This window comes from Carcharhinus amblyrhynchos, chromosome 26 (assembly GCF_965287045.1).
Source record: "Carcharhinus amblyrhynchos chromosome 26, sCarAmb.v2.hapA, whole genome shotgun sequence".
Lineage (NCBI taxonomy): Eukaryota > Metazoa > Chordata > Chondrichthyes > Carcharhiniformes > Carcharhinidae > Carcharhinus > Carcharhinus amblyrhynchos.
In genome coordinates this window covers 16,659,037-16,674,299 of record NC_137349.1, presented here as the reverse complement: position 1 = coordinate 16,674,299, position 15,263 = coordinate 16,659,037, and the positions used below count along the sequence as shown (strand labels likewise).

The following is a 15,263-nucleotide window of genomic DNA, read 5'->3' as shown; positions in this document are numbered from 1 at the left end:
GCCTTGACAAATGCTTCCTTTTTCTCTTTGACTAGGCTCACAATATCTCTCGTTGTCCAAGGTTTCCAAAACTTGCCATACTTATCCTCCATCCTTACAGGGATATGCCAGTCCTGAACTCCTATTACACTTGAAAGCCTCCCAAACATCTGCCCCCAATCTACATTCTTCAGTTCCTGCCTAATATTGTTGTAATTAGCCTTCCCCCAATTTAGCGCCTTAACTTGAGGATTACGCTCATCTTTATCCATCAGTACCTTAACGCTTACTGAATTGTGGTCACTGTTCCCGAACTGCTCCTCTACTGAAACGTCAACCGCTTGGCTGGGCTATTGGTATTCTCCAATACCAGGCCCATTCCCTAGTTGGACTATCTACATACTGTTTCAAGAAGCCCCCTTGGATGCTTGTTACAAACTCTGTCCCATCCATGCCCCTAGCACTAAGTGAGTCCCAGTCAATATAGAGGAAGTTAAAATCTCACACCACAACAACCCTGTTAGGTTGATTTCTATCTATTTTAGATAGAAACTGGCTTGTGGCAGCTAAGTGTTTATAGCGATGTTGCTTTTTGATCCTTTGATGTCGGCTCTTCCTATCATTGTGAAGCAGAATTCACCAAGCATTGGATTGATCACCCACTAATAGGGAACGTGAGTTGGGATTAGATTTGGATTAGACCAGGTTAGTTTTACCCCAGTAATGATTAAGGACCTCACACACTCTGGGGCAGCACAGTGGCGCAGTGGTTAGCACAGTTGCCTCACAGCGCCAGGGACCAGGGTTTGATTTCCAGCTTGGGTCACTGTCTGTGTAGAGTTTGCATGTTCTCCCTGTGTCTGCATGGGGTTTCCTCTGGGTGCTCCAGTTTCCTCCCACAGTCTAAAAGACGTGCTGGGTATGTGCATTGATTGTGGCAACTAGGGGAATTTCACAGTAATTTCATTGCAGTGTTAATGTAAGCCTTACTTGTGATTAATAAACTTTAAAACTTGACATTCTCTCTTCCATCTTCTTCTGTCAGGAAAAAGATACAAAAGTCTGAGCTCATGTACCAACTGACTCGAGAACAGCTTCTTCTCTGCTGCAATCAGACTTTTGAATGGACCTACCCCACACTAAGTAGATCTTTCTCTACACCCCAGCTATGACAGTTACACTATATTCTGCACTCTCTCCTTTCTTTTTCTATGAATGGTATGCTTCGTCTGTATATCAAGGAAGAAACAATATTTTTCATTGTATAGTAATACATATGACAATAATAAATCAAATCAAAGTGGCTGACTCTTAATTGTCCTCCGAGGGCAACTAGGGATGGGCAATAAATGCTTGCCAGCCAGTGACACCCATCTCTCACAAATGATTTTAAAAAACATTGGAGAGTTGTAAGGGTGAAAGGGATGAGCTGAGCTGTTCTTGTAGAGAGACAGTAATGGCCTCCTCTGTGCTGTAACCTTTCAGATGATCCTATTCACCATGGGAGCCAAAGCCAGACAGGGGTCCGCCGCTGCACTGCGCTGGATGGTCCTCTCAAAGAGGAGAGGAACTACAGAGTCCAGAATGCACTGGGACGAGGACAAGGACGGGTCTGCGCGTGCGTAGTGATGTGGCCGTGAATGAATGGTTGGTCGGGTTCACGGATGCGCATTAATAGTGAAAATAAGGCTGCCGAGTTTGTGCATGCGCAATGGTAGGGGGAAATTGGGCGGCCGGATCTGTACATGCGCAGTGGTGGGGAAAAAATAAAACACCAGGCTGCCGGGTCTTGCATGCGCAATGGTGGTGAAAAGCAAGCTGCTGGGCCTGCGTATGCTCAGTGGTGGGAAACTGCCAGGTCCGTGCATGCGTAGTGGGGGGGGTGGGGGGGGGGAAAATCAGGCTGCCGGGCCTGCGTATGCTCAGTGGTAGGAAAGTGCCAGGTCCATGCATGCGTAGTGGTGGTGGGGGGGGAAAAAAATCAGGCTGCCGGGCCTGTGTGTGCTCAGCGGTTGGGAACTGCCAGGTCCGTCCATACTCTGCGTCTGCGCGTGCGCAGTTGTGGGAATGTGCCGCTGCGCGGGGGTGGTTGGGTAGAACGGTCCACGCAGGCGCGCTGTGGGTTTTGTGGGGCAGGCTGGGTAGCGGCTTGTCCTTGCTCCGGTTGTGGGTCAGTTTGTGAGGGAGAGCCAGTCCCGGGATGTTCACCGCTTTCCGCTCCATCGTCCGCCCTAGGCCGTTGCGTTTGGCCCGGGCAGCTCTCGCCAGGGGCTATGCCGAAGCAGCACCATCGGCCGCCGGGATGTCTTTTACATTCGCCTCTCCCACCGAGGTAAGGCCGAGGCCTGGGCCTCACCGCACTCCTTGAGCTGCAATCCACCGCTACCCATAACTTCTGCAGCAGAAGTAGCTCAGCTTGACCAAACATCACCAAAAAATACAGCCCCAACCTTTATCAGGTCATTTCCTCACTCTTGGAGAACACAGCCCACCACACCTGTTCATTATATCCTCTTATTGCCCTTGTAAGTCTTTTTTTTCTTGCAATGCTTTTCAGAGATATCATAGAATCCCTACAGAGCAGAAAGAAGCCATTTGGCCCTCGAGTCTGCACCGACCGCAATCCTACCTAGACCCTGTCCCCATATCCCTACATTTTCAGGTGTTCTTCTGCTTTAATTTTATTAGATGTTTTATTTACGTGTCATTCACTTGAAGCCTGCACACAATTCTACATTGTGGTAGGCCTAAATTTGTGCCACATGAATCTTCATAGAATCCCAACAGTGCACGAGTAGGTCATTCAGCACATTGATCCTGCACTGGCGACAAACGCACCCGGGCCTTAACCCTGTTACTCCATGCATTTAACCTGCTAGTTCCTCTGACACCAAGGGGCAATTTAGCATAGCCAATCCATCTAACCCACTTATCTTTTGGGCAGTGGGAGGAAACCTGAGCACTCAGAGAAAACACAGGCAGACGTGGGGAGAACTTGCAAACTCCACACAGTTATCTGAAGCTGGAATTGAACTCTGGATCTGTGGTGCCAAGAGGCAGTGGTGCTGCCCTTCTCTCATTACTTTGTCGAACCCATCAATATGTCCTTATATTCCTTATTCTTCAGTTTACGTAGCTAGAATGAATTTTCTGCAACTACCCTTTGGTAGTGAGTTTTGTTGTTCTTCCCACTCTGAATATAGAACCATAGCTTACAGTGCAGAAGGAGACCATTTGGTCCATTGAATCTGCGCCAATCACAATCCTTATTGCTGTAGCCCCACTTATTTGCCCTGCAAGTTCTCATGTCACTAAGGGTCAATTTAGCATTACCAATCCACCTAACTCACATTTTTGGACTATGGGAGGAAACTGGAGCACCTGGTGAAAACCCACACTCACGTGGGGAGAACATGCAGACTCTGCACAGATGGTGGCCCAAGCTGGGAATTGAGCCTGGCGCTGAGAGGCAGCAGTGCCAACCACCGGGCTGCGTCCTCTTGGGTGAAGAGATTTCTCCTGATTTCCCAATTGGATTAATTGGGGATCACCTTATACTTATGGTCCCTGGTTTTGGTTTGGTTTCCAAGTGGAAACATTTTCTCACTCTTTTTCAGACAAAACTCTATCTATTAATCGGGATGAAAGATGAAATGCTAGTCTCATTAATAATAATCATCAAACTACCAGATTGTTATAGAAATCCATCTGGTTCATTAATGTTTTTCAGGGGAGTAAATTTGTTGTTTTTACTTGGTCTGGCCTACATGTGACTGCAGACCCACTGCAATATGGTTAACTGCCCTCAAATGATCTAACCAGTCACTCAGTTGTACCGTTACTGCTACAGAAAAATATAACTACATCACATGGACTGTACTGGTTCCTCGCCACTTTTTTAAGTACAATTGGGGTGGGCAATGAACATTATCCTTATCGGCAATGCACACATCTCAAGAACAAAACAAAAGGCATTTCCTTAGCATTCTGCTTTCTAAGAAAAGAGAACTTCTGTTCTGCTTTCCTGATGTTTTAAACCCTTAACCCCATGCCTGAGATTCTTTTCATAATACAACAACAATCATTATGACCAGTGCTTTCAGGTGTGGTCTAGCCAAGATTCAACACAATTTTAACATAACTTGTCTAGTACAACCCACAGCACGCTTGCATTGTTGTTAAATCTGCTGACAGGTTTGTGGTTGCTGACAAGGTTGGTGACGCTGCTGTATGATGAACCAACCTCTGTCTTGTGGAGTTTGAACACTTCTTTGACACTTCCTCCTCGCTTCCCTGTGGACTATGAAATCACCACTGAACAGAAAGCCATGTTTCCAAGATGGTCACTGAACTCATTCTCTGAAGATCTTCCCTCCATGAATTCCCCCCCCCAACCCAGCACAGCCTTGGCCCAACTCCTTCCTAAAATCCATGAATGGGACACCCTTGTTTGTAAATCCATTGCTTCACTCTATTCTTGTCCCACTGAACTTATTTCTTTTCATCCCCTTGTCCAATCTCTTCCTCCTGTGACTAACAGTATTTTGACCCTAACCACCAACACTTCACCATTGTTGTCCAATCTCTATCTCTCAATAAGTGGCCTGTGGGCTTTCTGCTTCTCCTTGAGAGGCCTAACTGGACCTGTTCCCTCTGTGAACAGTTTCTCCTTTAACTCTACTCACCTCCAATTGAAAGGAGTCATTATGGGAAGCCATATGGTTTGTTGATATGCCTTTTTTATGATATTATGTAGAACATTCTTTGTTTCAGTCCCAGTCCCCTCCCTGATCATTTTGTCCAGTATTGTTGGTGCCATTTTGCTTGGAACTGGCAGAATTCATGAACCTTACTTCCTGTTTCAATCTTTTCCTTGCCTTCATGCAGTCCATCTGTGTGACTCCTTCCTCCCTTAACTTCTCAGCCTATCTCCAGAGATAGTGGAATTCGAATAATACCCACTGATCCGTGATCCACTGTCAACTGATCCGTGCTGCATGATTGCACTTCTTCCCTCCCTGTTCCTAATCCATGTTGTACCTGACAGTGTCACTTTTTTATTGCTTCTGATATGTCTGCCCAACTACGATTTCCCTCCAGGGCCCATACTTTTGTCATCCTATGTCTCACTTCTGCTGTACGCTTCGACCCCTCTCCCAGACTCGAGGCGGGGTTGAGCTATGAGGAGAGGCTGAATAAACTAGGCTTGTACTCGTTAGAGTTTAGAAGAATGAGGGGAGATCTCATTGAGACGTATAAGATGATGAATGGGATGGATAGGATAGAGGTGGAGAGACTCTTCCCGCTCAGAAAGGATAGTAGGACTAGGGGGCACAGCCTCAAGATAAAGGGGGGAGGCGGTTTAGAACGGAGTTGAGGAGGAACTTCTTCACTCAAAGGGTGGTGAATCTCTGGAATTCTCTGCCCGTTGAAGTGGTGGAGGCTGCCTTGCTAAATATTTTTAAGACGCGGGTTGATGGGTTTTTGATAAGTGAGGGGATTAAGGGTTATAGGGAGAGGGCGGGAATGTGGAACCAAGCCACGACAGATCAGCCATGAACTTATTGAATGGCGGGGCAGGCTCGAAGGGCTAGATGGCCTACTCCTGTTCCTATTTCTTATGTTCTTATGTTCTTTCCCTTCCCTCCCAGACTCAAGGCAGGGTTCTCTTTCCCTTCCTTCCCAGATTTGAAGCAGGATTGCCTTTGCTTTCCCTCCTAGAATTGTGGCAGGTTTCCCTCTCCCTGCCCTCCCAGACTCATGATGTGGAGACGCCGGCGGTGGACTGGGGTAAACACAGTAAGAAGTCTCTCAACACCAGGTTAAAGTCCAACTGGTTTATTTGGTAGTAAACTCCACTAGCTTTCGGAGTTTGCCTCTTTGTCAGGTCACTCCGCTCACCACCTTCGTTCCTCTCACCCGATGAAAGGGCAAACCCCGAAAGCTAGTGGCGTTTACTACCAAATAAACCTGTTGGCCTTTAACCTGTTGTTGTGAGACTTCTCCAAGATTCATGGCAGGGTTCCCTTTGTCATCATTGTCTAATCACCAGCTTCCACATTCAACACATCATCCTCTGCTTTCCTTGTCATGAGTCTTTGGAACTCTCTTCCTCAGAGGCAATGGAAGCAGAGTTGTTGAATATTTTTAAGGCAAATGAATAAATGGGGTGAAAGATTATTTGGAGGAGGGGGCAGGTAAGCGGGAATCTGGGGTTGAAGTTGCAGTTAGATCAGCTATGATCTTATTGAATGGTCAAGCAAGCTAGAGGGGCTGAGTGGCCCTACTTCTTGCATATATAACTCAAATACAGATTCGGCAATACAGGATCTGATAGTGTATTTATTCATGGGAAGTAGGTATTGCTGGCAAGCAAAGCATTCATTTGCTCACCCCTAGTTGCCCTTAAGAAAGTGGTAATGAGCCACCACTTTGAATTGCTATTGTCCATATAGGGTAATTATACTCATAGTACTGTTGGGAGGGTTCCAGAATTTTGACCTCGTGGTATTAAAATAATCAGGATGATGTGGGACCTGGTGGATGCTTGCAGGTAATGGCATTCCTATACATCTGCTGATTTGTTCTTTTAGGAGACAGGGATCAGTGGTTTGGAAGTTCTGTCAAAGGCATCTTGGCAAGTTGCTATGGGGAGGGGAAGGGAGAGCAATTGTTTGAGCTAGCGGCTGAGGTCCCAGTCAAGCAGCTGCTGCTTCCTGGCTGGTGTTGAGTTCTTCAGTGTTTTTGGGGGTGCACTCATCTAGGCATGTGGAAAGTATTCCATCATATTTCAGACTTTACCAATGTAGATGATGGACAGGCATTGAAAAGTCAGGAAGTGAATCGTTCTCAGTCTTTGATGTACTTGGATAGCTACAGTAATTATGTGGCTGGTTCAGTTAAGTTCTGGTCAATGTTTACCCCAAAGGTGTTAATGGTAGGGGATTTGGTGATGGTAATGCTATTGAAATGAATTGTTTAGACTCTCTTGTTGGTAATGTTCACTGCCTGGCACTTGTGTGGCATGAATGTTACTTCCCACTTATCATTCTAGTGTTGTGCAGGTCTTGCAGCATGTGGGCAAGACTGCTTCGTTATTTGAATTGCAAATGGAACTGAACATAAATCACTAGTGAAGCTCCCACTTCCGACCTTATGACAAAGGGAAGGTAATTAAGTTAGCTGGAGCTTTCTGGGCCTGGAATACTACTGAGTGGTATCTTGGGGTTGAGATGATTGCCCCCAACAACCCCACAATTATTGTCCTTTGTGCTAGCTGTGTCTCCAAAAGTAGGATTAATTGATGTCACTCCTAGTTTTTGAGAAAGCAAATACTCCTAGCTCTGAGTATGGAGATCTGAATATTCTCCTCAACTGAAAGAGAGCCATCTGGTGGTGTAGTTTTGTCTCAGGAAAATTGAGTGCTGCACTTTTTAAAAAATTTCTACAGATTCCTGTAAATGATAGAAACAGTGGCACTTGTTGTATTCCTGTATCTAAACAAGTGGTCATTCTTCATGTTGGAGATTACATTAACTATCTGTGGATAAGTTGATGCCTGGAGGAATTCGATCTCAATCTTCTGCTGTAATATCTAGGCACAAATTTCCAGTAACAGTGTGGCAACTAAATTAGGCATGGACTTGAGTTAAATTGCCTCCATGTCTATATTATCCCTGCGATTCAGATCAACAGTAATGTTTGAGTTTCCTCTGGGTGCTCCTGTTTCCTGAACAGATGCCAAAGTGAGGTGACTCAGGGATTTTTACAGTAATTTCATTGCAGTGTTAATGTAAGCCTACTTTGTGACACTAACAAATAAGCTTTAAAACTTACCCCCACAGTCCAAAGATATGCAGATTGGGTGGATTGGCCATGCTAAGTTTACTTGTGGTGTCAGAGGGATTAGATTGTTGTCAGTGCAGGCTCGATGGGCTGAATGACTTCCATCTGTAATGTAGGATTCTATGATTCTACTTTTGTGCCAGAGATTAGCTTGGCATAGTCTGAAGATGGAACTTGTGACCTTCAGCATTTGTTTTATAGAAAACTTATATTTCAGTTTACAATTTATTTGCAATGATTCTAGTGATGAGTTTTTGAATGTTACTCATGTTAGATTTATAACGCTGACCTACAATTTTATTAGAGTTTTGACTAAGATGGGAGAAATGAGGGGTGAGGAGACTTGAGGCTTTTACCTTTTTTTTTCTCATCAGGTGTTTTATAATGAAGCCAATGTGAAACAAGTTGATGTTCCAACAATGACAGGAAGCTTTGGCATTCTCCCTGCCCATGTACCCACGCTACAGGTGCTAAAGCCTGGAATTGTAACTGTGTTTGATGAAGAGGGTGCACAGAGCAAGTATTTTGGTATGTCAATTCCTGTATGTGAAGTAGAGCAATTTTAAAATGGAATTTCATTATTACAATTAAAATAAATTCTCAATGTCATTTTCTACTGTCAGTTGTATAAACTATAGGCAATTAACACTGGTATTTTAAACCAGATAGACATCAGTAAAATGAAGGATTTGTATTGCTAAGTATTTTTATCTCTCAGTAAGTTGAGTACTGAAAGTGTTGATAATCCTTGTGCAGCTCTTTGCATTGATACCTTTTATAATATTAACAATGCCAGCACTATTACAGGCTCTTATACAGCATGCAATTACCTGCTATGGTGATTTATTCCCTGGCAGAAAAGCTTTCAAGTACAAGTACTTACTGGCACATTTAGTGAATAAGAATCAAAGCGAATGAATATACATCTTTTTCAAATGTGAAACTAGTATAAAAAGGAATAGATTCTAAAATAGAAGTACGCATTCATGGACAGTTCAGAGTCAGACATATTACTGCTGATCCAGAGTCACGTGTAGGCCAGACCAAGTAAAGATGGCAGATTTCCTTCCCTAAAAGATTTTAGTGAATCACATGGGTTTTGGGAGTAACCAGTGATAGCTAACTAATGATGCCCAGGAAATTATTATTTCCAGAGCTATTAATTTAAATTCCCTTCCATGGTGGGATTTGAACCCATGTAACAGAGTATTAACAAGGCATTTAAATTATGCTGCCTTCTCCCTTATTGTCTATATTATCTCGTTTTGTTTCTTAATTCTTACCCCGGATTTCATTTAATCCAAACCTGCGAAACAACTAGAATTTTCATTCTTATTTTTCACTCAGGTTTTAATTATCTGATACACTGTACCTGAAAAAATGGTGAAAGCTGATTCTGTTCATAATTTTAAAAAGATGTTGAACAGGGGCTTGAGGATGAGTTATAGAAAAAAGAAAAAAAGCATGACAGCCCTTTCAACTAGCAGTGTGCTGAATGATCTCCTGTGCTGTAAGCTTTCATGATTCTATTCCTTAAAAGATTGTCAATATTTTAATTTTGATGGCTTATTGATTAGCACTGTTGCCTCTCATCACCAGGATCCTGGATTCAGTTACATCCTTGGGTGACTATCAATGTGAAGTTTGCACGTTCTCCCTTTGTCTGCGTGGGTTTCCTCTGGGTGCTCTAGTTTACTTCCACAGTCCAAAGATATACAGATTAGGTGGATCGGTCATGCTAAATTGCCCCTTGGTGTCCCAGGTTGTGTAGGTTACATGGATTAACCATGGTAAATGTACAGGGATAGAGCAGTGGCGGGGAGAACTTGGGTAAGATACTGTCAGAAATTCAGTGGCCTAAATGGCTTCTTCACTATGGATTCTATGATTGTTTTGTTGTTTCTCTTCATATTCTCACAAGACCCTTTTTTCTATCAGTTTTTAAACTGTTGCTGGCCTTGTTTTACTTTTTGGGGAAATGAGATTTTAAAAAACTGAGATTTGATTAACTATAAACTAAATCAAAGCAGCAGTTCTTCAGTACCCAATACCGTGTGATGTGATTGTCAATGTTGTCATGTTTTTGCATTTCAGCTACAATTTGATAGCTGCAGATAAGCTAACTTATCCAGACAATAGTCTCCTGATTGAGTAAAATTTGGGCATAGCATGTTAAGAACTAAATAGGCTAAAATGTCCCTTCAGTACTTCTGATTAGGTAAATCAGCAAGATTCTCCTGCTTTCTACCTAGTGGTTCCACTGAAAAGTGCACAATCCAGTATGACTGTCACTAATCTTTACAGATACACCCAGAAAGGATGTTTTTTATTGTGTATCTAAGCTTGTTATGATTGCTGCTCTGTCCATGATTGCAAGAAACTAGAAAGGGTTGTGAACTATCACTCAAACCAGCCTCCCATCCACTGACTCCGTCAAGGCTGCTGTGCACCCTGGACTTTCTGTTGCCCACCTTCTTCCTTCGGGAAAAAGATACAGAAGTCTGAGGTGATGTACCAACTGACTCAAGAACAGCTTCTTTCTTGCTGCCATCAGACTTCTGAGTGGACCTACCTCACATTAAGCTGATTTCTCTCTACGCCCTAGCTATGACTGTAATAGTCTATCCTGAACCCTGCCTTTTTCTTCTCTATAAACAATATGCTTTGTCTTTATAGCATGAGAGAAACAGTACTTTTCACTGTATCCCAATACATGTGACAATAATTAAATTATATATGAGCAGGGGAAAATAAGGATTGTGGTCCTCGCAGTTAAATAGCTGGTTGCCGATGAATTGCTTAAACTCCGAAACAAGTTTTTTGCATGAAATGGTGCCTACTGGAGAGGAGGCGGCTAAGTAGGAACTGCAAAATAAGATATAATCCTTTTGATATTAGGTGCGAGATATATTCATGTATTCATGGCTGTATTCAGTTTTGACAATTTATTTGACCTTGTTGTTCAGATATATTTTTGCACAAAATAAACGGTGTGGCTATTTTTCTCCCATGCTCTAAAATGAAGGCAATAGCTAAAATGCACTTTCTACAGTAACATTTTTTCTGTAAAATGCATTTCTGACAGATTACAATAAAAGCATATCTTCCATAGCTCCCTCTATCATTGGAAATTCTGAGTGCCTTGCTGGCATTTTAAAATGAATGAATGGAATTTTAATTTTAATCCATGAACTGTCCTTGCAGCAAAACCAACCATCTATTGAAATAAGCAAATTACTGCAGATGCTGCAATCTGAAACAAGAACAGAAGATGCTGGGAAAATTCAGCAGATCTGGCAGCGTCTGTAAGGAGCGAAATTGAGTTAACATTTTGAGTCCTTTGACTCTATCAGAATTGAAGGGAGGGAGAATGTGCTAAGAGCTGTAGAAATGGCAACAAAAAGTAGCAACTTTAAGAATTAAAGTAAGGTAGCCTGTTGTGGGAGGGGCAGAGGGGGTTGCATTGAGGCATTATGTGCGTGGGATATCAAAAATCAAGGGTTTAAGATAAAGGAGAAAGGTCATGTTCTAAATTTGCCAAATTCAACGTTGAGTCTTGAGGGTTGCAACCAGAAGATAAGGTGTTGCTACTCCAGCTCATGCTGGGCTTTCCAGGAGCATTGCAGCAGGCCAAGGACAGACATGGAGGCATGAGGTGTGGAGTTAAAATGGCATGCAATAGGAAGGTTGAATGGACACTGATGATGTTTTATTTGCTGAACTGGGCAATGTTCATCTATTATCTGAAAAGGGCAAATGGCTTTTGCTTTCCTTTTTTAAATTTCTGTGTCTGCATGGGTTTCCTCCAGGCGCTCCAGTTTCCTCCCACAGTCCAAAGATGTGTGGGTTAGGTTGATTGGCTACGATAAATTGTCCCTTAATGTCAGAGGGGTTAGCAGGGTAAATATGTGGGGTTACGGGGTTAGAGTCTGGGTGGGATTGTTGCTGGTGCAGACTCAATGGGTTGAATGGCCGCCTCCTGCACTGTAAAGATTCTGTGAAATTCTTTCACGGGGTGTGGGCATTGCTGGCTGTGGCAATATTGGATGCCCATCCTTAATTCCCTTGAACTGAGTGGCTTGCAAGGTGATTTCAGAGGGCAGGTAAGAATCAATTGCATTGCTGTGGATCTGGGATAACACATGGGCAAGACCAGGTGAGGATGGAAGATTTCCTTCTCTAAAGGACATTAGTGAACCAGATGGGTTTTTACAGCAATGATTTCATAGTCATTAATTCGTGATTTTTTATTGAACTAAAATTTCTCCATCTGCCGAGGAGGGATTTGCACCCAGGTCCTCAGAACATTATCCTGAGTCTCTGGATTACTAGTCTGCGGTAATACTACTACCCTATTGCTTTGTGGCCCCCAGTATTTCCAAAATAATGTGCTGGTATTTGCATACTATTGAAAACAGTAACCGTTTCTTTCCCGCGCAACCGTGCATGCGTTCTGTGAAAATACACATTGTCCCATTTGAACTAGTTGTTTATGGTATATATGGATTCTATATAATTTTGATTTATCTAGTCTCATTGCGTAATCTTTTCAAAAACTAATTTGACAATTTATAATTCTACAGCTGTTAATTTCTTGTGCGTGTTTCACTTGACAATGCAGGGACATGTTTGTAACTAACTAATTAACAATGCCTACCTTTATGCAAACGTGCTTTTAAATCCTGCTAATTCTGGAAAATTCCAGGAAATAAAGTATGGGTATCATTGCTTGAGTGGGTGGAAATTTATTGTCTTATGAACTATGTTAGTTATTTCTGTTCCTCAATACTGTTTTTGATTTTTGCTGTGTTCGTGTTTTATTAACATTTTCAGAGACTGCTGCCAAAATGATGTGGTTGAACCTGTCTTTATGGTATTGGTTTGTTGTGTTAAAACCAGTAATCACTCTGTGGCACTGCAGGGTGCTGTTCTAAGTGGAATGTATTATGTTAAGAATAATAATTGCCAGAGGTGTGTTTGAGAATAGCACGGCATCAGGAACCTGGGTTCAATTCCCAGTCTGGGTCACTGGCTGTGCGGAGTCTGCACATTTTCCCTGTGTCTGTGGGTTTCCTTCGGGTACCCACAGACACTGTTTCCTCCGATAGTCTGAAAGATGTGCTGGTAAGATGCATTGGTCATGCCAAATTTTCCCTTAGTGTACCTGAACAGGCATCAGAGTGTGGCGACTAGGCAGATTTTCACAGTAACCTTATTGCAGTGCTAACATAAGCCTACTTGTGCCACTAATTAATAAACTTCAAGTCCAAAAGTAATGGAAACAAATTAATGACCAGAGTTGCAAGAGAAAACATAATGTATTGCACCAGAAATAATCGAGCACAAAGATTGGGGGTTTTGCACAATTGAAATATACTGTTTGCTGATTTCTAGTGAGCAGTGGCTCTGTGACGGTGAATGCGGACTCATCAGTTCAACTCTTGGCTGAAGAAGCAGCAGCTCTAGATGAATTAGACTTAACTGTGAGTACAAATTTCTGTGTTTTGTCAATTAAGATTGAAATGTTCCCTGGTCCAGTCAGATATTAATGTGCTCTGCTTGGGTCTTGAACCTTTATTGTGACATTCCAGATTGACTTGGCAATTTTGATATCTTCTAAGGGTGCTATTGTCCAGTGCTTGTAAACTGACTACGTGTTTATTGATTTGAAGCATTTTTCTGAGAAGTGATCCAGCATGGAGGGACCAGGACAGGTTTTTAGTGATCTTGACACCTAAAAACTTGAAGCTCTTGACCATTTCTACTTCATCCCCATTGATGTAGACAGGGGCATGTACCCCACTATACTTCCTGAAGTCGACGATCTCCTTCATGGATGCACCAATACCCTTAACACCGCATACTACTCTCACCATCTCCCAAGCCTAAAAAGAAGCAGTTACTCCAAGAAGTGTGGAAAATATGCAGGCCTGCAGGTGAGAGTGATATAAGGTGGTCTCAAGACCCCTCCCTCCCCAGCTTACACCTGGCAAATGTCCTATCTTTGGAAAACTGCTGACAAACTTAAAGTTAGACTCACTTTTCAAAGAGAACCGAGAGATTGCTGTATGCACTGTTTCATGCGGGCATGGCTCACTGCTGCTTCACCAGACTGTGCCGTACAACCAGAGGGCTTCTCAATCCACCAGGTGGACTGTACAGTGGCCTCAGGCAAGGCTGGGGGGGGGGGGGGGCGAAATCTGCCTCCCAATCAATACGTCATGGTGCTTAGACGTAGCAACACTGGCAAGTTTCTGCTTCTCGGACCTAGAATTCCTGACGCAAAACTGCCACCCCCTACTGCCTTCTGCAAGAGTTATCCAGATAGCAGTTTGCATCCCACCCCACGCAGACATGAAGACTGCGCTGGATGAAATATGCAGCATTACAAATAGCCTTGAAACCAAATATCCTGAGGCCTTGTTCATTGTGGCCAGGGACTTCAATCAGACAAAGCTCAATAGCGTCCTACCAAGATACCACCAATATGTCTCCTCTCCCACCAGAGGTCCAACATCCTTGACCATTGGTACACAGATATCAAACATTTCTACCGATTCATCGCCTGCCCACACTTCTGGCAAATCAGACCACAAGATTGCAATTGTGCTCCTGCTCCCGGCTTACAAAACTGAAATGGAAGAATTCATCACAGAAAGTCGTGCAATGTTGGTCTGAGGGATCGGATGATCTCCTACGGGGCTGCTTAGAGCCAGAGTGGTCAGTATTTAAAATCTCTGCGACCAGCCTGAATGAGTACGCCATTATAGTAACTGACTTCATTAGTAATTGTGCAGGAAACTGTGTGCCAAAGAAGCAAATCTGATGTGTTTCCCAATCAGAAACCATGAACAGGAATATCCACTACTTGCTGAAGTCCAGATCTGAGGCATTCATGTCAGATGACCCTGATCTATACAAGAAAGCCAGATATGATTAAGGAGATCTATCAAAGATGCCAAAAGACAGTACCAGACCAATCTAGAGCCCCACATGGACTCCTGCCGACTATGGCAAGGTCTGCAAGATGTAACAGGTTACAAGATGAAGGCATGTAAAATCCCTGGCGCCAGTGCACCCTCCCTGATGAGAATGCATTTTATGCCGTTTTGAGCAAGAATTTGGCCTGTTCAGTGTTTTAGAATCCAAAGACTTTCAAAATAGTATGCTACAGTTTGGCTTTTTTTAATAGTCTTTACTGATCAGCCTAGGTCAGACCTCCAGGCTTTTACTAAGATCTGTTCAGGGACCAATAATGTTTTGTTTAAAGCAACCAAGTTTGAGATTCAAAACAGTTGCTCGGTGAGTAAAGCCACAAGATTCCGTGGGTTTTGAACAAACAAAAATAACTGACTAAACCAGGTCAAAGTTAAAACAGTTCACAACATCTGATCTGTTAATGTGAGGTACTTATGAATTATGACAAACTATGGTTGAAC

At 43.1% G+C, this 15,263-nt stretch overlaps 1 protein-coding gene across 1 annotated transcript in view; it reads left to right on the top strand.

Moving 5' to 3' along the window:
- The first annotated feature begins 2,097 nt into the window (after positions 1-2,097).
- Positions 2,098-15,263, top strand: part of atp5f1d (ATP synthase F1 subunit delta) — a 29,002-nt gene continuing 15,836 nt past the window's right edge. The window contains exons 1-3 of the mRNA XM_080212826.1: positions 2,098-2,311; positions 8,199-8,352; positions 13,219-13,307. Coding sequence (XP_080068952.1) covers positions 2,180-2,311; positions 8,199-8,352; positions 13,219-13,307 — 375 coding nt within the window. The 5' untranslated portion in view covers positions 2,098-2,179. The remainder of the gene's footprint in view (positions 2,312-8,198; positions 8,353-13,218; positions 13,308-15,263) is intronic.